General features: G+C 39.4%; 1 protein-coding gene across 2 annotated transcripts; it reads right to left on the bottom strand.

The window, feature by feature from the left end:
• Window position 1: 1 nt before the first annotated feature.
• Window positions 2–24,737, bottom strand: LOC136440553 (developmentally-regulated GTP-binding protein 2-like). 2 transcript variants are annotated; one of them, XM_066436617.1, is made up of 15 exons: window positions 24,568–24,737; window positions 20,083–20,148; window positions 19,780–19,868; window positions 18,995–19,066; window positions 18,344–18,433; window positions 17,864–17,924; window positions 16,774–16,864; window positions 16,062–16,134; window positions 15,862–15,952; window positions 15,410–15,507; window positions 14,238–14,314; window positions 7,184–7,272; window positions 3,724–3,782; window positions 3,113–3,166; window positions 2–1,834 (listed from the first exon to the last, which is right to left on the bottom strand). In XM_066436617.1, exons 2-15 carry the CDS (start codon window positions 20,144–20,146, stop codon window positions 1,748–1,750), a joined length of 1,095 nt encoding a protein of 364 aa, XP_066292714.1. In that variant the 5' UTR covers window positions 20,147–20,148; window positions 24,568–24,737; the 3' UTR covers window positions 2–1,747. The 2 variants fall into 2 exon arrangements, with proteins under 2 accessions (XP_066292714.1, XP_066292713.1); XM_066436616.1 differs by having other exon boundaries at window positions 24,594–24,737.
• Window positions 24,738–25,229: the final 492 nt, after the last annotated feature.

The raw sequence follows: 25,229 nt of genomic DNA, 5'->3' as shown, positions 1-25,229 counted from the left end.
GTTTTCAGGCTGTACTGATTTATTTCAGATTGAATATAATTCATGAGCTTCAATATCCTCAACCAACAACCAATGAAAATAAATTAATGTAAGGAACATAAGCTTGGGTGATTAAACTAGCATAAAAATCAGTATCGCAACATTTAAAACTTCCTGTTGCAACTTTTAAGTCTAGCTGTTAGAATGTCATAAACATAAATGTGGGGATTTAGCTTTTCAGGATTGAAAAAAATATATATATATTGGGTTGTTTATAACGCTGGGTAACTAACATGTTACTTAAAACTTGAACACTTTTTGTAAGATGGTAAGATAACTTTTACGCCATAACAGAAAAAAACAGTTCCATGGACTGGTGTATACATTGTACATTGTACTATTGTATACAAAAATACTACAACTCACAGGCTTTTCAGGAGATTTAAAACATCTATGTACAGCTATAACAATCACAAAGCAACAGGAGGCAGAAATCAGTAGTCTCCAACCAGACCCAATGGATTGCAAAGACCGTATCCAACTGGAAGAAGGAGCTTGTACAGCAATCCAAGCGTACTTCCTCTGCCAGTTTGATACAGTCTTTATGCAACCTATAGATCTGCTTGGAGATTAGAAATCAGGACAATCAAGCACTTCCGGCAGATTACCGTGTCATGATTTGAACTCCGCCCCAGAAGCATAATGGTACTTGTATGCAGCTGACTTATAAACTTTACTAATTATGCAAATTAGCTCCTGATTGGCATAATAAGCATAGTATGATTTTGTCAATCATTACTTATTCATAAAATAAGCTATCTACATATCAAATATGACTATCTGTCAACCCCTTCTTGAGTTATTCTCTATCAAAGTTCCATACAAAATCGGCTCTTGCAGTTCAAAAAAACTACATGACTTACTTTTCCTCCCAAGAGCGCTCTACCACTCCAAAATCATGACCATAGCACATTCAGAACACGAGGTATTAAAACTGGACGTTCCGCTACAGTACCATAGGAAGTTGCTAGGTGGCCCAAAATCTAATTAATCATTTTGAGGTCTCAAGAAGACCTAGCCTAAGCCGCATACCAAGTATTAAGACAATCCATCCAAGCATTCTTGATTTATCATGTACACAGAAGGACACACACATGGACGCTGTGCAAAAAAAACCTTCTCGGCAAAGGTAATGAATTTGGAATTTTTGGCACGGAAATTAAAAAAAAAATTAAACAAGATAGTGAAATGAAAAAAGAAGCTTGAGATGAGGAAAAAGCCTGAGGGCATTTAGCCTTGTAATATTGTCTGTGACTTCCAAATACATGTATAAATGAATGAGGGAGCATTAACGCAACAAAACAATTTGGACAAAGAAGTGCAGACCATAAGGTGTTACAATGGAATTTAGGCCCAAAGATGTGCCAGTGATGAAAACTTTTAAGGGAGGGGAAACTATACCACAAAGCTGCAGGTTCGGACACATTCCAATATCCTCCTTACCAAACTAATATTCAGCAAGAATCAACCAGAGTGAGACCATCATAATTCCATGTGACTTAGTCTTTAGACTTTCTGACTGTTCCAGACATTTTAGTAGGTTTATATTTCACTGCCAGGTTTCGTGGTTATGTAACCACATTCAAAGTTTTCCACGGGGCAAAAGCAGAAAAGCTAATTATCAAAATGCTTTATCTATTAACAACAACAAAAAGGTAAATGTTTTTATGCTAAACCAAGATGCAGAGATCAGACTGTCCAGTGGCCATCACTTCTTCATGACTTGGATGACATCTTCATGGCACATAACATGCTGCAGACCGACTCTCTGGGGGCTGTACTTCACACTGGTGCCCTACAGAAACACAGGCTTCATGTCAACACTTCAAACACACCATATATGTTCCTACAGAAACACTTCAAACACACCATACATGTCCCTACAGAAACACTTCAAACACACCGTACATGTCCCTACAGAAACACTTCAAACACACCATACATGTCCCTACAGAAACACTTCAAACACAGCGTACATGTCCCTACAGAAACACTTCAAACACAATGTACATGTCTCGACAGAAACACTTCAAACACACCATACATGTCCCTACAGAAACACTTCAAACACAGCGTACATGTCCCTACAGAAACACTTCAAACATAGTGTACATGTCTCGACAGAAACACTTCAAACACACCGTACATGTCCCTACAGAAACACTTCAAACACACCATACATGTCCCTACAGAAACACTTCAAACATAGTGTACATGTCCCTACAGAAACACTTGAAACACACCGTACATGTTCCTACAGAAACACTTCAAACACAGCGTACATGTCCCTACAGAAACACTTCAAACACACCGTACATGTCCCTACAGAAACACTTCAAACACACCATACATGTTCCTACAGAAACACTTCAAACACAGCGTACATGTCCCTACAGAAACACTTCAAACACAGTGTACATGTCTCGACAGAAACACTTCAAACACAGTGTACATGTCTCAACAGAAACACTTCAAACACACCATACATGTCCCTACAGAAACACTTCAAACACAATGTACATGTCTCGACAGAAACACTTCAAACACACCGTACATGTCCCTACAGAAACACTTGAAACACAGCGTACATGTCCCTACAGAAACACTTCAAACACACCATACATGTCCCTACAGAAACACTTCAAACACAATGTACATGTCTCGACAGAAACACTTCAAACACACCGTACATGTCCCTACAGAAACACTTGAAACACAGCGTACATGTTCCTACAGAAACACTTCAAACACACCATACATGTCCCTTCAGAAACACTTCAAACACACCATACATGCATGTCCCTACAGAAACATTCATTAACACAGCGTACATGTCCCTACAGAAACACTTCAAACACAATGTACATGCATGTCCCTACAGAAACATTCATTAACACAGCGTACATTTGTACATGTCCCTACAGAAGCATTGACTTCATGACAACATTCAGACTTAACAACACAGAGATGTGAGAACAACAGTTATAATACCTCTCCATTATTTACTGACACCTGCGATGATAATGATTACTTCAATGTAAAGAATGTCCACTGTAAGAGAAACTTGACTCACCCACACAAGTGCATATTTGAACTGAGACTTCAACTGTCTGTGTATGGAGTGACACTGTAAAAAATGAGAAGTATCCTATCAGTTGTTGATGAATTTGTACTTAAAGGAACTTTCTAAAATCACCTCCATGTATCGTAGAATAGCCAGGGCACTACCCATGTTATGTTGCAATTGGTAATCTGCACTTTAAAATTTGATATCTGCCTTCTCTTTATTCATCTGCAATACAAAGTTAGGTGAACTTTAAAAAAATATACTTTGAGGCAATTATTTCTTGATCAATTTACCCAAATCATCACAATTACCATAAAATGTAAGATATGAAGGTTGAAGTATGTGCATTATCCCACTGTTGAGTTATCTGTGTTGTCTTGGTGGGTTTAACAGAAATGTTTAAGGCACTGATAATTTGCATGGTATTGATGCCAAATACCTTATCAAAGTATTAACTAATAATGTTACATCAATGATCATACTGATACTGATCATCAGATCAAAAAAGTCAAAGTAACTACACTGGGTAGAAAATCCCCAGACTTAATATAGATTTCTTCATTTCTCATTAACATTAACTGTTGCAGACTTTGAGTAGACCAAAACTGAATTCTCACCACATGTTCCACGGAGCAGCTTCTCCTCATGATGATGCCATCACCAAAGTCTGGGGAACCTGAGGACAAAGGAAACAGACATCTTAGCATAAATGCCATCCAAGAGACGCACACAGAGGTACTTTTCTGTCAGATGATGATGATGTTCGTCCATTGTGAGTTGATGAAGGGCTTGACTTACAATGGACGAACATCATCACGATCATCCTCTGACAAATCAAACAGGATATTGTAGAGTATATCTCATCCAGAATAAGCACACAGAGGAACATCTGTCAGCTAGACACTTCAATGTATTTCTCCTTGGGCCAAATGACAGAACTATTCAGGTAAGTTGATGTTATATGACATGTCATTTTCCAGTATTATTATTCAATCTACTGAAATAACTGACATACTGTAATAATGTTGCGCACATACTATAGGTATGTGTGTAACATACTGTGTTTGTAATGTTTCCTTCTCCTCCTCCTCCATCTTTCAAATCTTTAGAGCGATTCATCTTGGTTGTCCCTGGGCCAAATGAGCTGAAATTTGGTACGCAGGTAAAGTAAGTGCATACCCCCAGACGTTGTTTTTGTCTTCATTTTTTTTGTATACTTAGTAGGTCTTTCAAATTGTTTCATTTCTTTTTTTTGGTCATTGTCAGACAAAAAACGCACATCATGGCCTCCAGTGCCATGGTATTAGAACCAAAGGACCTGAAATTTGATGTAGTTGTGTATTGGATATTTGCCCAAAGGACCCCTATATTATTTTTGGCATACACTACTTCAAAATGATATATTTTGTGATTTTTAGAATGAATTTTGGGTTATTTTCAGAGTTCCACCGTGGCTTCTGTGTTACGAAAACCGGCAACCAATAGGTATGTGACATGTAGTATAAGCCATGGCGTGATTTGTAGTTCTTGGGAAAATGACAGCGAAGAGACTGGTATTCAACCGGTTTCGACTTTATTGTCTTTTTCAAGAATGACAGAGATCGGACCACTCCTCCTTTTATACCTTTTCTGTACCTCCCTAGTGCAGGGTGCTCTAAATTGATATTGACCAACAAGAGTTCCACGACCTCATACCTTCGCCAAATGATTTTAATCTTTATGACTGATGTATTAGGAGTGTTTCTCATCAATTACAAATCATACCAGTTGATCGTCTTCACCCAAATAACAGAAGTTGTCCAAAGTATGAGCTTGACAAAGGTTATGCTAACATTTATCACCAATTATGCAAATGAGGCTAAATTAGCATAATTTGATTCAACCTTGTTAACGTTCACATAACTTCCAAATGCCACAAACATGAAGTTGCCGTCATTTACCAGTATGTATATTATCACAGTAGTTTCTCATTAATCATGCAAGTTAGGTCCACATTTGCATATTTTCTATCAACATTCCTCTCTTCCTCAGTTACAAATGTCACATATTTGAATGTAGTCATATCATGGAACACATCAGTTTTCAAAATTGTTTCATTAATCGTGCAAATTAGAATCTGATTTGCATAAATATCGTCTAATCATACAAAGCATAACGTAAGCTATCTACACATTAAAAAAGCCATGGCGTGATTCGTCAACTCGATAACAGCCAATGGGAAGGTGTCTTACAAACTGCGGCTGTTTGAGGTTCTTTTGACAAAACGGGGACAAAATCTCCATAGAAATTACTCCAAATTCCTACGGCGGCAGTAGACGGTTGGTGCCGCAGTGCTATTCTAAAAAAAACTGTTCACAGAAATGCGACTGCAAGTCTAATAGTTTCATTCTGTGTATGATTGCAGCGCTGCAGCCAGACACACAGGCCACCAAATACGCATCAAGTTTCGCGAGACGTCCTGCAGAACTCGGTGGTGCAGTACCGCAGAAGAGGGTGTAACGTCCCGTAGAAATGTGCGGTGCGTTTCTCAGAAATGCGCGGTGCGTTCCATGATCCACATAACTTTGTGCAACTTTCGCAGAATTCGAGTGGATTCCACTGAACTCCCACACCATCCTGCACAAAAATACTTAAAAACTATGTCATAAAATGCCGAAAAGATATGGAACAACACACTGTGGGAACGACGTAAACCAAAGGTCAATGACCCCTACATACAGTGTGTAGTTCTTTGACAAGAATTTGAGAAGTTTTGGGTAGCGTTTGTATGTGTGTAGGTGTGTATGTAATTGAACAGCATATCTCGAGAAGGCTTGGATGGATTTTCTTGATATTTGTTATGTGGGTAGGTCTTGATGAGACCTAGAAATGATTAGATTTTGGGTCCCTTAGCGGCGTGTTACTCTACTGCAACTTCCTGTTTTGATATCTCGTGTTCTGGACCTGCTATGGTCCTCATTTTGTAGTGGTAGGTAGCTCTTTGGACAGAGAGTAAGTGGTATATGTTTTGGCCCCCTAGCGGCTTTTTTGGAACTGCAGGAGCAGGTTTTGCTTCAGACTTTGAAAGGGAATAACTCAAGAAGGGCTTGATGGATGGTCATGATTTTTGGTATGTAGATAGCTTGAGTGATGATTTACATAATTAGTTACTTATTATGCAAATCTGTATCAAATTAGTTAATACATCCGTCGCATTTCATGATAAGACTCTCAAACATGTGACATATGTAACTGAAATATTAATAGATATCAACTATGCAAATGAAGACTTCATTTGCATAACTAATGAGAAAATACTATAACTCAAGATGGGGTTGACGAATCATCATGATGTTTGGTATGTAGATAGCTTAAGTGATGCTTTGTATGATTAGACAATAATTATGGAAATCAGATTCTAATTTACATAATTAATAAGGCAATTTCAAAAACCCGCTGCGCTCCATGATATGACTTTTCGAATACTGTACATGACATTTGTAACTGATGAAGAGAGGAATGTTGATAGATAGAAAATATGCAAATGAAGACCTTATTTGCATTATTAATGAGAAACTACTATAATTCCATACTGACAAATTACTGCAATTTCATACTTGTGGCATTTGGAAGTTATGTGAATGTGAACATTGTGAACATCGTTGAATGAAATCATGCTAATAAGGACCTTATTTGATTAATTGATGATTAACATTAGCATAGCCTTCTTTGTTAAGCTCCATTGCACTGGTAATTTCTGACCAATTAATATGCACTTCACTGCCACCTCTGGTTGAACATATACTAGTACAAAACTCTTGTTGTCAGTGCATGCTTTGTATTATTCTTTGCACTGCTGCTTCCGGGTGGACAAATTCGAGATCTCAAATTTAGCCCCCTGGTGGCACTATACGTGCCACACTTGCGCCTCTACATGGCGATAGGCATGCCTCGAGTTGCGCCAAGTCGAGGACTGGTTCAGAGCCTACCTCACATTTTAACAAAAGTAAGAATCAAAGGATTTGAGGTTAAAAGGTCCAATTTTGTTATCTGTCCTTTTAAACAATTTCCAAATTCTCAGTGTCTGGAGTTACTCACATCCCCTTCTCTTGGTATAGACAATGATGAGTGCCAGATGTTCCCACACCTTCTCCAGCAGATAGTCCAGATTCAGCTTCATCTCACAGCTGTAGGGGAAGAGATTTTCAGGTGCACAATGACAATGACAATACAACATTGCAAGAGATCCTAAATGTTCGTTTTTGCTAGAAAATAATATACTTGTACAATGTACTACTAACATAAACATGTACAATGTATGTGTACCTTCACTTGGATAGATCTCAACTGAACATGGCAGATCTAGAGGGAGTGTAATCTATGGCCATACATGTACATGGCAGTGGCTCTTTCAAACTCACTTTTTGATGAGCCAAGAAATCTGCCCACCACTTGAAAATAATCACCATAGCATGTTAATCATAAAAGGTACAAAAACTGGAGGTTCTGCTGCAGTACTAGAGTCATTGCATGAGAAAACCAGGCAGAGATGGGAAGATGGGGGTCGGCCAAATCACCTTGAGATTACCTGGTTGTGTTAAAAGAAACTCTAAATATCCTAGGCTCATACTTTGTTTATGTGATAGGTATGTGGAACTATGAACAGCCATATAATTGAAACCCTCCAGCTATTTTTCGTTATGGAGTCCTGGGACCCCTCTCCGAGACCCTTGAAAATCCAACAACTTATTGCTGAAAACTACTGAAATTGCAATGGCTACCCTGGTAATTCTGAAAAAGATACGAACATAAGTTTTATATTTCCATATGGAATGTGTTCCCTAGTTTTACCTACCAAAAGTTGAAGGTAAAGCATTGAGATTAAGAAGGTGTTCTAGGGGGTTGCCAGAACCAATGAAAGCAGACTTTTCATTTCTTTTAATTTTAGTTATTTTTAAGGGGCATGGGCAGTGGCTTTGGAGAATGGTTTTGATTTTGCTGGAGAGAGGAACATCTGCTTATTCAAAAACAAGCGTCGTAAATTTGGGATACACATAATTCGAGCTGTGAGTGGAGGTTCTTTACGGGGATTTTTCGGGTTTGGGACTATAATAAATCAGGTAATGACGTGTCCCTACGGAGTAAGTTATGGCGATTTTTTCTGTTGCCATGTGAAAACAATGCAAAGTGTCATAAAGTGCTAAAATAAATTTAAAATGTTGGTTTGGGCCCTACAAGGGGGAAATTAGGATACTTAAAAGTGAATTAAGCTGCTTGTTTTACACGTTTCAAGTGGTCAATATTGGAAAAGGCTATACAAGGGGGTTATCAGGACTCCACATAATGTAACATCACTGATACAGGCAGTCACATGGTGCAGAGCTACATGTGCTTTATATGGACAATCAAGAATCATTTTTGAGCTAGATATATATATTTTTCTGTCAATTTGGGTCAATACAGGCATCCTATTGAAATTGACTGCTTACAGTTGTTCCATTTTAAATAAATTCAATAACTGGTATCAATCATTCTCGAATGAACTCAGGCAATAACTGTAGCTGGTAATTTCAATCTCTTTCACATATTTACAAAATCTAATATCATAATAATTATACAAGCCACAAAATCCCTGCAATACACGGCACCTGGCTAAGTACTGCACTACAGCAATGGTTTTAAATGTTTTTGAACTAATACAGTTACTGTATTAAAACTAACAGCAGTTAGTTAAAAAACACCAAAACATGTATTACATTTGTGGTAGGCAGTTAGAGTTTGTGATCATGTGAAATCTCAAATTTAAGGTAGAAAAAAAGTTATAGGCCATCATTGAAATTTTTAGTATTGCCATATTACAGATAATAGTACATTGCTACATGACATAAAAACGTCCTTCCATAGAGACGGACATATGATCGGCACAGATAATTATTACCTCATGAGTGTGCAGGTGCGCACAACGGTCTCCAGTGGGCAGATGTATAGGGCTTTCCCTGATACTGGTTGCGTTACTGGCAAGTGGAAATGATCAGAAATGTCTTGCGAAATGCGTCATTTCAAGGATGTTAAATACATTTTACCTCCTTTGTCAGTCTTGTGAGCTTCATTAGGCATTCAGCCCTTAAGAATTGCCAGGTTTGAAGATATTCATTTCTCACAAATGATAGAGGGTGGCAATAGTTAATATTTTTTGTATTGTTCCGTTCAGTTCATCCTCTGCGAGGTGATACAAGTTTCTCCACAGGTACCCTTCAAGCATGATAGAATAAAGGTCATCATCTTGTAGACCAACATCCTCCTTGATCACTTGTTGGCACCTGAGGTTCAATTTTTGCATAATGATATTTATCTGTTCCATGCGTATGTCTGTTTCTATGGACCTATGGCATGAATTTTACAATTGCATGCATTTTGCAGCTAGCATCAAAATTTTACTATGGTATGTGTAACCCTATGATTGAAAATTACATGCTACAGTTATGGGCTAGGTTTTTTACCTGATTACCTGATTTATTATAGCCCCAAACCCAAAAAATCTCCATAAAGAGCCTCCACTCACAGCTCGAATTATGTGTGTCACAAATTTACGACGCTTGTTTTGAATAAGCAGATGTTCCTCTCTCCAGCAAAAGCAAAACTATTCTCCAAAGCCACTGACCAGGGCAGAAAATGCCCCTTAAAAATGACTAAAATTCAAAGTCTGCTTTCGTTGGTTCTGGCAACCCCCTAGAACATCCTCTTAATCTCAATGCTTCACCTTCAACTTTTGGCAGGTAAAACTACTAGGGAACACATACTATATGGAAATATAGAACTTATGTTCGTATCTTTATCAAAATTACCAGGGTAGCCAGCGCAATTTGTTGGACTTTTGAGGGTCTTGGAGGGGGGTCCCAGAATTCCATAACGAAAAATAGCTGGAGGGCTTTAATTATATGGCTGTTCATAGTTCCACATACGTATCACACAAACAGTATGAGCCGATTTGGCCGACCCCCATCTTCCCATCTCTGCCTGGTTTTGCCTGGTTTTCTCGTGCAATGATTCTTAATAAAAAGCATCTGGGGGCCCAAAATGTACAATTTTTTATTTGGACTTAACAAGGTCAAGACCACAGTACTGAATATCATAAGAGTCCTTCCATGGCTTTTATAGTTATGCTGGTCAACCACAAAGCACCGAAACATAACATTCTTTGTGAAGGTAATTATTTGTACAATGTACTTCAGACATGTCCACCTACAGTCAAACCTGCCCAAGGCGACCACCCGGCGGACCGAGCAAAAACGGTCGCGATGGACAGGTGGTCGCCATGAAGAGGATTCCACTCACATGTTTCCAGGTCGAGGTTTTCAAATACAGTACGTAAATGGATGGAAAATTATGTGAATTTAGACAGCATGACCCCCACCAGGTTCAATTCTCATTGACAGAAAGATCCCACAAAAATTACATTTTCCGTTATCGTTGTAATAATTGTATACCGCTACATCATGTACAAATTTTCGTCATAATTTTGACTACAAAACGATGGTTGCCTCAATGATCTCGCAGCGCCCTCCCGCTTTCACACGTTACATTTAATAGTACATGTACACACACACACACGCACATCATCGAAGTTTTAAGGCCTGAGACAAATCCCTAGAAAACACCTGCTGGCCCCAGCCTTTTTGGGGCGCCGACCGCTGGATAAAAGGGTCAAAAAGTTTTCGATCTGACAACTATGATGAAAACGGAACGGTGTGATTTCGTCGCGCCGCGCCACCAAGCTCTGTGCGACCGCATCGAAATTAAAGGTAAGTCAGTGCAGCCAGAACGCACAGCGTCCAATAAAGGTTTTTGAGATTCATGGAAATAAAAAGAAAATAAGAATATTAATTTTCATCAATAACTTGTGTATTCGTAAATGTTCATGCACAAAAGCATCGTGTTTTAGAAAGGTCAGCGGTACGCCAAATCCGGGCCACGCTAAATCCAAGATGGCGTCGGGACCAAGGAACAACATTTCTCGCCCGATGTTTTGCCCGCCGCGAAGTCATTTTTCGGCGGAATTTAGTAAGACACAGACACATTTTTGTTGAAACTACAAAAAATAGATAGTAATTTCTGTGAAATCTGACTTTTTGGCGCCATGAACTACATATTCGTTTTGAAAATTGAGTTTAAACCGAACTGAGTTTGCGGTAAACTATAAGATTACGATAGGCACAACAACATCACAAACATTTGTCTTTACAATGTATATAGGGGGAACGTTTTATCAAAACACTTCATGGAGGAATCGATGCTATAACATTGCTATCCCATACATTTTTGTCCTTATTTTCGTCCTTCAAAGTCTTGAAAACATTTCCGTGAAATCCGACGGCAAAATGATCCGATGTCATCACACGCTTGAAAATTAGGCGGCCGCCATGGGCAGGGATTGTTCTCTGTGCGGTCCCAATTCGTGGTACGCGGTCGCGTTGGACAGGTGGTCGCCTTGGGCAGGCAGATTAATGCTTGTGCCTATAGGGAAAATTTTCGGGACCAAGAAAAAGCGGTCGCCATGGCCAGGTGGTCGCGTTGAAAAGGTGGTCGCCTAGGCAGGTTTGACTGTATATTCATCTCAGTCTACTTATTTTTTCACCACCAAGAAGGTTACAAAAACTATGTTTTAGTAGCACTTGTATTTATGTATGTACCGGCAGTGGTAGAAATACTTTTTTTCAGTGTTCTGCAATATTGCAGAATGTCAAAATTTTTTCTGCAATTTGAAAATATTTTCTGCAAATACACATAGTCCATACTACAACCTTCTCAACTTAATAATGCCTATTTATTTACTCTATATCTAGCTATGCAACATTGCTGTAACGTTAATTCTTTATTCTCTCACTCTATCTTTGATTATCACTAGCAAAGTTTTAAAGAGGAATAACATGCATGAGTGTGAAAAATATTCAAAATAGCGAAAATTGCAACAGCAAAAGCATATTTATTCAATATCAATCAAATCAAATATTCGTTTGATTATTTCTGTATGTGTATTAAAATCAAAAACAAATTCAACAGCCTGCCTGATAAGGAGGACAAGGGCATTATATCCTTGCAAGAAATATGTGTTCTGATTCGTATCATAATTAATAAATGAGATCACACGACCTGTGACACAGCCACGGGCCACAGAAAAAATGACAAAAACCAAGAAAAAATGTAAAATTCAATATAAGACGCCTTTACGCAAACCTTGGCCTCTGTGTAGTTTTTTGTATAAATCTGAAACATCGCTATCGGTTTCAAACATCGGACTTCGACTTCGGACACACTCCAGAGACGGCCCGGCGATATTAGTTTTTCACGGTGGGTGCCCCCCCCCCTCCCCACTGTCTCGGCACAGGAGAATATGTTCTGCCTTTTCCACACAAGGCCGTGCTCAATGTCTATCCGAGTAGTTCTAAACCTCATCGCTGCCATCTGGGCTTCAAGGACCACGGGCTAATGAAGTGGCCACCGTTTCGTTCCTTCTGTCATCGCGCCCATGCCCCTAGTTCGGGCTCTGAAGAAATCGCATGCTTGCGACATACTTTACGCTAGAAACATCCGGGTAGTGTTTTCCCGACTTTTGCCGACCTCGAGATCGTGACCGCGGAGATTAGGAAGGGTTGACGGAAATGCACGAATTTGACATTTTCTCACATGATTCGTCTCCGAAGTTATCACGGAAAGTGTCGAAGCCCCCCCGAAAAAACTGACCTCAAGTAGCACCAGGCAGTCGGGAACGCACCAAAACGCCGCCATCTTGCGCGGCGCTGTGGGTTTCAGTTTATATTTACAGCGCCCCTAGTTTGCTTACTAGTAAGTCTATATAAATTATAATCCCCTGAATTGAGAGCCATTGAATCCCGAGTCTGATTTTTTTTCTTCTGCAAAATTGCAGATTGTTTAATTTTTCTTCTGCAATCTTGAAAATCTTTATGCATTTTGCAGATTGCAGACGGGTATTTCGAACGCTGTACCGGTATGTACGTATGTACATGTATATATGTGCATGTATGTGTGTGAATGAATAGCACTCGAGAAGGCCTGGATGGATTGTCTTGATATTTGGTATGTGTGTAGGTTTTGATGAGACCTCAAAATTATAAGACTTGGCCCACCCTCCCCAGCGGCTTCGTACGGTACTGCAGCAGAACTTCCGGTTTTAATATCTCGTGTTCTGGATAAGCCATGGTCATGATATTTAAGTGGTAGCTCTTGGTAGCTTTTTAAACAGCAGAAGCAGGTTCCCCAGATGATGGGAAACAGAATACCATAAACGGGATAGTGAGTGAGTGAGTGAGTGAGTGAGTGAGTGAGTGAGTGAGTGAGTGAGTGAGTGAGTGAGTGAGTGAGTGAGTGAGTGAGTGAGTGAGTGAGTGAGTGAGTGAGATAGAGAATAACTCAAGAAAGGGTTGACGGATGGCTATGATTTTTGGTGTGCAGATAGCTTAGTGATGATTTATTTATTAGGTTGTCGCACAAACTGAATGGCCCTCTATGTAACACCAATCGATATCGTAACAGTGCTGTACCATTTATAGTTCACCTATTTAACACGTACATATTATATGATATCATGATGATGATGATATTGTATCTAATTGATCTCCTGAACGGATTTTAAATTTTTGTAAATCATGTAAATGTTACAACTGTTACAACAATTCAGCCTGTTGGCTGCCACAGTAGTACATTCCTTTTACTTGTGATAATAAACCATTCATCATATGAGACTATAATTCTGCAAATCAGTATCTAATTTCCATAATTATGTTTTTACATCTGCTGCATGTCATGACGGCACTCTCAAACATGAAACATGTAATTGAGACAGAGAGAAATATTGATAGATATCAATTATGCAAAGAGACCTGATTCACATAATTGCTGAGAAAATACTATAATAATTATATAGTGGTAAATGACAGGAATGGCATACTTGTGGTAGTTGTAAGTTACATGAAGGTGAACATTGTTGAATATACTAGTATATAATGTAAAGTAGGACCTCATTTGCATAATTGATGAGACAATAAGGTCGTGGAACTGTAGTTGTACATGATCTTGCTCCTTATTTTGTTTCCCAACAATAGTTGTAAAAGAAAATGAAGAAACTGAGGCTCACCTTATTACTACAGAATATGGCTGGTGGGCGATTCTGTCAACTTCTTCTATAGATATTTGATCAATCTTGTTGTAGACCTGAAATATACATATATAAACATATAAACATACATACATGTACATACATACATACATATATAGAGTTCATTCCAAGTCACCACACGGGTTTTTCAATGATATTTGTAATATCTTCGAATTATTTTTTTATAATTATAAATTGTTATAAATATTTACAAATGTTTCAAAAAAAGTCAATATGAGAGTACCATGTTTTAGAAAATGTTTCAAAAATTTACAAACATATCGAAGGTGACTGTCAAAAGATATCTTTTAAAACAAAATAAATTGGTTTGTTTCAAGCTTCGAAACATTTCGAAATAAAGATATGGGTCATTTCACAGTAATAATGTAGCTCTGAAATACTACAATTCTTTATTTCAAATCTTAAACTCGAAGTCAATATATGTTGAAAGATAGATATATAATGACATTTCAGACAGCGTGTTACCCTGCAAACAGCCCGCGTCATGCCGTCTGCCGGGAATGCAACAACACGCACGCATGAAGTTCTGATAGCGAGACAAAATCCTGTTTTTTCATTTGCACTGGGACATGAAATTGCTGAAGGTCAGTTGTTTTAGTCCCGGCCAGTTGAACATGTGCTTACGCGCTGCCCTGGTGGGGAGGGCGGCAGACTACTGTTACTGATACAGCTTCCGTCAGTACTTTCTGTTATTTCTATCGCATTTGGGTCGTTTTTGCAATATTTTTAGGATTAGGCACTGATAATGTTTCTTTCGGATTGTTGCGCTGCTAACGTTATAGGTATACCCATTAACTGTTCGTTTACTTAACTCCCACACGGCGGGGTGTGAGTGCTGCTTTTCTACGTCTATTTTTGGGTGTAGTCTAACTAATTAACAGCAGACTGCGAATTTCTGCTTTCGAAAAAAAGATTGAAAAATCGAAATAACGATTTCCATAATAGCGTCAAACCTCTGCACGTAAAAGAACCCAACACACTTATCGAGACGAGTAGGGGTGACCTGGTGTGCTTGGCCAAAAACGTGAGCCGTAGTGAAGCCGCATTGCACAATCCTAGCTACTTGAAAAAGCATCATGCTTCACCTCAAATGAGGATGCCTTGAAACGAAGCGAACATCCAGAACTTACATAGAGGCATGGAAGGTAGACTCTGTTGCCACAGATGACATCAATGAACTCGTCAGCAGTGCAGTCCTCTCGAAACAGGACCTCACAATTGAAAATCTCTGTGGGACTGTTAAAGGAACTCTATAGATAATGTGCAGGCAAACTGAATATGTACAGGTTCAATTTCTAAAGAATACCCACAACTATCCACTCTACACAAGAAAATGCACCATGAATCTTGAATTGAGCTCAAAATGTCAAACTTTTGATTTTTCTCATTTGCATACATGGGAACTTATATGGTGGCCATTGAATAACAAAGAAAACCATGCAGTAATATTGTCTTATAATTGTTCTCAAAGCTTGATCAGTTAGAAGACTTGAAACATTGCCTGATTGATAGGAATTTAAAATTTAGTTTTGTTCCAAGGAAGGGAAAGCCTTAGGTGTGGGAGGGTTAACAATAAGGATACTGTACTCATGTAGAATCATCTGTACCAGCTTCTCACTGCAATGTGTGAGGGGGCACATAGAGTTGAAGGATACTCCTCCTCCTTTCTTCAACTGAAAAACAAACAGTATCATATACAATGTACATATTAACATACATAGATGTTGTAGTACTCTACAAACAGCATAAAAATAGAAAAATTCAGATATGCTGTGTGAATACCTTGAAATAAATGTTCGGTCTCATCTTGTTCAATCTGATGCCAACACTTTCTAGTTCCTTTTCCAGTAGCGACCTGAGCAAAAACAAATGATTCACTCCCTTCAATAACATAATCATTCCTTATGTCAGGTAAATTTGTCGTATCATGGCTCAATCCTAATGGCAGAAAGAAGTGATAATGGTACGTAGAAGATAGACCCAACACTGGTCTTAGGGACCAGTTTTCTAAATTGTAGTCTACTTAGTCAGATGCATAGACTATCTAGCACACTAAAGCCCAGAACCGAATCTAATATCCATGTCCCTATGTCAATGCTCAAGATGGCAGGTAGCCAAACCCTGCCCCCAGAACTGGACTGGTCACAGTACTAGTGAATAGTGGCCTTGTGGTTAGGGTTGTTGACTCAGACCCTATAGAGGTATTGACTTCAAATCACTGACAGGTCCTGATGTTGTTCCCTTGGAAAAGGCACTTTACACAGATTTGCTCATTTGACTCATAAAAATGAGTACCCAGCTTCAGTTAAGGATGTCCTTCGGATAGTACGTGAAATGAGGGTCTGTTTGAAGAGACCAATATGCATCCCCAGCATGTTAAAAAACTTACATAGGGGTCCTTGTAGTACAAACTTTCTGTGTTTATTAAAATAATTGCCATAAGGCAGTTTACCAGTCATGCAATACAAACAAACAAACAAACAAACAAACATACCTTTGCACATCACCTTTCATGGCATCCAACATAATGATGACCAGATCTGCTGTACGGGCCACTGCTATTACCTGTCGACCACGTCCTTTACCTGCAGGGAATACAACATTTCAAAAAGAAGTCAACCTGGAGGAACATTAGCAGCATATCATAACATATGTACAGTCTACTCATGTATGATGGATTCTGAGTTGTAAAAGATCATCATCATTATCATTATCAAACATAAAAAAACCATGACAATCACTGAGGGCTAAAGATCACCACAAATCACACAAAACACTATTTCCATAAGCTCTCATTCCATGCAGGTGATGATATTGCTGAAGCTTAGAATCATTCAGACATCCCTACAGCTGCCACCGAATATTTTTTGATAACTTTTTAATGCAATGGCAAGTGTCTGAATATGGTTTGAATATATGAATGATGCAGATATTTGTGGACTAGCTTAGACGTAGCCTGGTATTCAAACCTATTCTAGCTCCGAGTCTCCTCTCCACAAAAATGTCTACATATGTCGGAGAGGAGACTTGGGAGCTATAATAGGTCTGGATACCAATGCCGTGCAATGGTTAAAGCGTTGCACAGTAGAGTGCAAAACATTTGAATACCTTTGTAGTCCCTACTTGAAATCTTCAAAACCTTTCTTTGCCTTGAAATTTTTTGCCCAATCTGGACACTTTTTGGGTTAGAAGGAACAGGTATGGTCTTAGGTTTCCCAGTTTGGTTGAAATTTGTTTAGTTCGCCATTTTAGTTGTTGTAAAGGTATATGTGAGTTGTTGGGTCATGCGGATGGATACATCTGAAACCTGAGGTCAAAGGTAGGGTTTCTTTGAAACTGGCAGCTTTCCTGGGGGTTTGAACAGTACAACCCTCTGTTTTCTTTGCATGGTTATCAACTAGACCCTTGTGACTTTCCGGTGGAGAAAAATTTTTAAGATTGAAGTTTGGGTTAGTACTTTTATGAAGCCTTGTTAACATGCTTTCCTATGGGCAGCCATAGCTTTGGGGACAGCCTTCAATCACAACATTGTGGGCCCTCTCATCTATGCAACCACTGAACTTATAGGTCAAAGTATTACCTACCCTGGGAAGCACCCTCAATGATCCCTGGCAGATCTAGAAGCTGGATGTTGGCACCATTATACTGTGGAAAATGAAAGCATTATTTCATCTGTTATAATTGTTGTGCAATAAAGTTTGTACTTGCTTTCTCCATATCCTACTATGGCATTACATCATACAATGTTCAATCTGTCAATGTCAATCTGGTCTACATGTCAGACAATGTTACATGTACCTGTACAACTCCTGGTCTACATGTCAGACAATGTTACATGTACCTGTATAACTCCTGGTATAGATGTCAGGCATTGTTACATGTACCAAGGAGGTTATATATAAAACCTCCTTGCATGTACCTATACATGATTGTATAACTCCTGGTCTACATGTCAGACAATGTTACATGTACCTGTATAACTCTTGGTCTACATGTCAGACAATGTTACATGTACCTGTATAACTCCTGGTATACATGTCAGACAATGTTACATGTACATGTACCTGTATAACTCCTGGTATACATGTCAGGGTGGTGAACTCGTAGGAGGCAGACTCACTGTGAGTGGCTGTGAGTGTGTTGAGCAGTGTGGACTGTACATAGAAGGAAAGAAAGAAGTTTTACACTAGTTTTACATTTGAAATTACATGTACTTTTTGCTCAGGAGTACAGGAAGCCTTGTCTCTGCGTCATTTCTTTACCCTTGATAACTTATGTGCTAAGCAAACCTGGATTTATCTTATGGTAACACACACAAGCATTGCTGTTGTTTTTGGTTTCCTGGCGGCAAGACCGTTCTGCGTCGTAAGGAAAGACGAAATAGTACGAAATAGACGATGGGCAAGGGGAGGTAAATTTTGTTCAGCTACGTGTGTGCTCAGTCACTACTAGCAAGTTTAGTTTTACAGGCAATTTTTCTTTAAAAGGAATCTAACGTTAATGTTGACACCTTACAGTTTTATTGAATACAGGAATAAAGTATCTGCTGGTTGTGATACCATGTTTTATCGCTTCACTTCTTCTTTCATGCTTTGTTGTCTGAGGCGCATAAAATTTGTAGTCTGCAGTGGATGTCCTCCATAAGATTTACTTACTGTGGCCAAAAGGGGAATTCTACAGAATTCAACAGTCCTTATTTGTTGCACACAACTTACTTTGCCAACTGATGGGAAACCAATCAGAGCCACCCTGGCATCACCGGATTTCATAACATCAAAGCCTTCTCCCTGCAAAATAATCATCAGTACAATAAATAGAACAATTTCTGTTCTACATGTATAGGCACTGTCGTGACATGTTGCTATAATGAAAATGATTACAAGTGAAACATGACTGCATAATTACCCATTGACAATTTGGAAGAGCAGGACTACAAAATGTGATTAATAACAGAGGTTGAAGATTTTCAGTCAGCAATCTGCTGACTTCATACTATCAGCAAATTTTCTCTGTAAGTTGAAAGCCTAGTTGGATATTTCCAGCCCTGGAGAGTTTTGTGTTTTGGTGCCAATGTTAATCTGGAGGTTACTCTTTAAACATGGCTTCAAATATCTCCATTTCCTAAGTTTCTGCATATCAATTTCTTATGCATGGTAAATATTCATATCATTCCCAAAAAATCTTTAAACACATTGAAGTACAGGAAGCCTGTTTTGGACTTCACCACTCATGTGTTCAATCAAAGATATGTCCTTTGCAATTGTCAAATGACGGCTTGAGTTGGCAGGTTTTTGCTAGCTATAGGGAAACTCATTTAGGGTAACCAGGAAGACAACACTTCTTTTTTTCCTGCAGATAATTCATTGGGCTTGAAGAGAGGAGTTCATATTATTAAGCAGCATGTCTGAATATACCTGCATGTCTACTATGGACAGATTAAGTATCAAATTTAACTAAGGTACATGTACATGTAATGTTACATGTACTTTGTATAGCTTACTTTTGCTCCTGCCTTTGTTGTGGGCTCCAACAACTGTTGTCGGTACTTTGCTAGTTTTGCTTTCAGCAGACCAAGGTGGTACTCAGTAGCTGTTTGATAGAATACATGGAACAGAAAATTGTAAATTCTATACATATTACATCACACAATTAAGCAAATAATCATACATTTGTACATTTGTATGCCAAATGCAACATCAAGTTATCTGTAAATTCAGTAATACATCATTGTTTAAAATATCAATATTTGATCATGTCATAAGGAGTACTACTGTACTGTATATATTGTGGAAAAATCAGATACCTTTGTTTTTTTGAGTCCTCGCTATCTCTCGCTCAATCTCAGCTATTTTCTCCAGAATACCCATGTCTGTAACACAGAAGTCAAAGTAACTTCTACAGAAAACAGCAACAACAAGAGTTCCACGACCTCATATCTCCATGAACAATTCTATTCATGCAAATGACTTACACATTTGCATAATATATGCTTGGTCATAAACACCTTTATCTAACTTACACATGTTGCAATATTGACAGTCCTATAATTTTCCAATTAAATGAATTAGTGTTTTTGCATTAATTATGCAAATTAGGAATTTATTTGCATAATTGGTATCTGTTGATGCTCCACTTTTCATAAACACATGTTAAATGTATTTGAGTCTGATAATGAACAACACTGCAAATATAGATTTTCCTCATTAGCTATGCAAATTAGGTCACAATTAGCATAATTTGCACAACATTATGTATAGCTCAAGTCTAGATCCAACCCCAGCATCACAGGGAAAAACAGATGATAAAACAGAACAACATGAATAATATTGGTGTGTTTTTGGTGAAAAATGCATTTCGGTTCATATTTTAAGATAACCTTAATTAAGATGATCCCAATTTAGCAGTTAGTCGCAGGTTTCTAGTGTCAACATGTAATTAGTAACATCTTAGTATGTGTGGTCTGAGACGTTGAGCTACTTTTACAGTCGAGCTCTGTTCAATATCGTGGGCTATACCGCGGGAACTCAAAATCCAAGTGTCTCACAAAAACTTTGTTTTCCACACTATGGAGCAAAACTTTATAGACATAACCCTTTTTTTGTGGAGGGAGTGTGTTCATATTTGTTTTTTGGAGGTGATGTCTTTAGAAAATATGATCAGATACATTAGTAGCTATCTGATGATTTTTGTTATATGTCACTGATTGACAGTAATCATAAATGATAATATACATGTACAACAATTTTCTTTGATCACTTGCTTCAAGTTCCAAGTACAAAATGCATGTACATGTATCATGTACATTTTAACTTGTTGAATTTGAAAGCACCATGGCCCCCGGGTTAGTGGTCATAGTGGGGAACCTATGCCCAATTTTTCAACATTACTATTATATTTTACCAAGTGACGAGGAAGATCATCCTAATTTGAACAACCTATGCCCAACTTTTCAACATTACTACTAGTATTATATTTTATCGAAGTGGTGAGGAAGATCATCATGATTTGAACAAGCTATGTACAGTTATTCTGTTCAATATCTACATACTTAATAGGTATGGGCCTGAGGCATAATGGAATAGATAAAACCTACCTGCTTATTATCTTATTTCCCTCGGACAGTTGCATGGACACAGTTTACCTCGACTGTCAATTTTGAAATTTTCAGTGGGATATTTCTATTTCAGGGGCAGGCCCAGCTGCCCGGGCGGCGGATGTCGCATGAATGGAGGTCAAGGGTCACTTTCTTCAGATAAATTCTCTATGACTGATCCTAGCGATCAATCCTAATATAACTACTCTTCATACATGAATACGACACAAGGAAGATACGGTACATGGTTTGGGGCAACGATGTCTTTCATCTGCCCAGCTTGAGGAGGTTTCAAGTGTGTAAAGACATACGCCACCCGCTTGGTTGAAACACTTACTGGTAGCCCAAAAGGTGAAAATTAACGGCAATGATATCGTAAGCAAAAAGCAGCCCGGGCAGCGGATGTCGCACGAATGGAGCTCAAGGGTCACTTCTTCAGAGAAATTCCCTACGATTGATCAATCAACAAGGGCCATGGAAATTTTTTTGAGCTGGGGGAGGGCCATGGAAGCTTTTTTTCTACCTGACCCTCTTCGCACCAGCCATTTACCACCCCACCCCCAGTAAATAACGTACAGTCCCTAACAGGACAGAGGAAGGGGGAAGGTACCAGCGAATTTAAAAATGGGCAAAGGTCAAGAGGTGTAGTAAGCAGAGAGTTAGGAAGGCCCATAGGGATTATGTTTCCAACTACCTTGAGTCCAACATCGAGGACAATCCCAAGGCCTTTTGGAGCTATGTCAAATCCATCAGACAAGACTCTACTGGCACATCAGCCTTATGACATCAGGGGGTGCTAACATCTGACACCAAGGAAAAGGCTGATGCACTGGGGGCCCAGTTTGAGTCAGTGTTTATCAGGGAGGATAAGTCCACCGTTCCTACCCTTGGCGAACCCGTAGCTCCAACTATCCCCTCCCTTAACATCTCAGTGGAGGGGGTAGCCAAACAGCTCTCTAGTCTTAATCCCAGCAAGGCCACAGGACCAGACGGAATACCACCTCGCCTCCTGAAGACTGTAGCCGAGCAAATTGCGCCAATACTACAGACAATATTCTCAAAGTCAATATCTACGGGACCTTCCTAACAGAGAGAACCCAGAGGGTTGTCTTTGAGGGTTGTCTTTGACGGCGGAACATCTAAAGCTGTCAGAGTCACCTCTGGAGTTCCGCAGGGTACAGTGTTAGGCCCTCTGCTATTCCTTCTGTACATTACTAGTAATGACCTTCTCAACTCCGTAGATTCACACGTTTGATTATTTGCTGACGATTGCTTGATTTATCGAACCATCAGCAAGCCTTCTGACGCACAAGCTCTACAGTCTGATCTCGATGCGTTATCAGAATGGCAAAATCGTTGGCTCATGTCCTTCAACCCCTCTAAATGTCACATCCTCCATATCACCCTTAAGAAACATCCCACCCTAACCCAGTACTCCCTCTGTGGAGGAGCCCTTACAGGCGGTGGAGGTCGTCCAGCGAAGGGCCGCCCGTGTGACCCTGAATGACTACTGGCGGACTAGCAACGTAACACAAATGTTCAATGACCTGCAGTGGCCCTTCTCTCCAAAAGGAGGAGGAACGCCCGCCTCACCTTTTTGGCGACGCCTCAGGGGCGAGCCAAATTTTTACTATATTGTGTGCAGATTGCAAGAATTCTAGGAATTGTACAGGAATGTGAAAGTCCATGGGACGATAACTCAAGAATGCCTGGATGTATTGTCTTCATATTTTGTAGGTGGGTAGGTCTGTGGGAAACCTTGTAATGATTGGATTTTGGGCCCCCTAGCGACTTTTTATGGTACTGCAGGGGAACTTTCACTTTTCAAATCTCGTCTTCTGAACATGCTATAGTCATGATTTTTAAGTGGTGGATAGCTCTTTGTTAGGAAAATATGTCCTGTAGATTTGGACCCCCTAGCGGCGTTTTTTGGAACTGCAGGAGCTTATTTTGACTCAAACTTTGAAAGAGAATAACGCAAGAAGGGGATGACGGATCATCATAATTTTTGGTTTGTAGATAGCTTTAGTGATGATTTACATAATCTTATGCCGATTATGCAAATCGATATCTGATTTGCATAATTAATGAGGACAGTTAATAAATCAGCTGCATTCTATTATAGGACTCTCAAACACATGACATATGTAACTGAGAAAGAGATGAATATTGATAGATATCAATTATGCAAATTGATACTTAATTTGCATCATTAATGACAAAATACTATAAATCCATAGTGGTAAATGATGGGATTTCATTTTTGCACCATTTGGAAGTTAAGTAAATGTGGCCACTATTAGACACAAATCTTGCATAGAGGGCCTCATTTACATAATTTATGAGGAAATGGTACGATATCTTTTTTTTTTGAAGACAAGATTTTCATACATTGGACAAGTTGTGTTATTTTGGTAGAGAAGGTGATCGACTGATATGATTTATGCAATTATGCGAGGTCCTTATTTGCATGTGGGTTGAAAACGGAAACGTTAACAGAGACCACCGTCGCCATGGCAACATCTTTTTATGTTGCCAATCTTGTTCTACAAACTCGTTAATGATCATATCAAAATAAACGCAGACAGTCTACTTAAACCAGCTCAGGGGTGCACCCGGGGTAGTCACCATCTTAAATTTCAAACTCTCAACGCCCGGACAGACACATACAAACATTCGTTCTTCCCCCGCACCATTCCACAGTGGAACGCCCTGCCTGGCACGGTTGTATCAGCTCCCACCATTGAGGGTCCACCATTGAGTCATACCGTGCCAGGCTGGAGGCCTGCCCGCCTTAGCCTAGGACCTCCTCCCCCCTACTTTGCCCCTCGTGGGGTTATCTGGGGGGTAACCATGATGATGATGATGAATAGAGGACGGGGGGATCGATGGGGAGGGGGGTAGTAGGATAGAGACAACAGGACATGTAATGTTACGTACAGGGTTTGAAGTTGCAGGACTTAGTAGTAAGATCGAGACACAGAGACAGCAGGGACAACCCAATCTACAGTCGAAGACCCTGTGTCTGGTTACCGAGTTAACGTTATATGGTATGGGTCATAGTATGGGGGCATGACGTTATAACGTTAACGTTATAACATTATATATAATTTCAACGTGCGAACGACGCACATGATCTGGACGAGAGCAAGCAGCTTTCCTTAAACTCTGCAACTATCTGGCCTTAAAGCACACCTGATTTCAACCTGGCCACCACTTACTTTCTCCAAAGTTCACACAGTTCCTAAATGAAGCTGTACGTTACGTCCGCTACTCTCTTTCACTGACTGTGCACCGGCACCACTGAGTTAAACCAACTGAAGGCCTCGGACCGGAGTTTCTTTCATGGTGAAAGGGTGCCCACCATGCATCCTGGGTAATTGATTACGAAGGACGGACCCTGTTTTATTCGTTCAAATGGTTTCACCCATGTTAATGACGTCATTCTTTGCACATTTCTGACATGTTGCACATTGATAGCTTGTGTGTTAACTCTATGAACGAGTGTTCTGACACGTTGCACATTGATAGCTTGTGTGTAGACTCTATGGACGAGTGTTCTGACATGTTACACATCTCGTATCAGCCAAGTGTCAGATTCATCAACAAGTTGATGTTGGCTACCTAACCCAAAGAAGAAGAAGAAGAAGAAGAGTTACACAGTGATAGCTTGTGCGTTAACTATATGAACGAGTGTTCTGACATGTTGCACAATGATAGCTTGTGCGTTAACTATATGAACGAGTGTTCTGACATGTTGCACAATGATAGCTTGTGCGTTAACTCTATGAACGAGTGTTCTGACATATTGCACAATGATAGCTTGTGTGTTAACTCTATGAACGAGTGTTCTGACA

Source organism: Branchiostoma lanceolatum, chromosome 8 (genome assembly GCF_035083965.1).
Source record: "Branchiostoma lanceolatum isolate klBraLanc5 chromosome 8, klBraLanc5.hap2, whole genome shotgun sequence".
Classification (NCBI taxonomy): Eukaryota; Metazoa; Chordata; class Leptocardii; order Amphioxiformes; family Branchiostomatidae; genus Branchiostoma; species Branchiostoma lanceolatum.
This window is presented reverse-complemented; position numbering and strand designations above follow the sequence as displayed.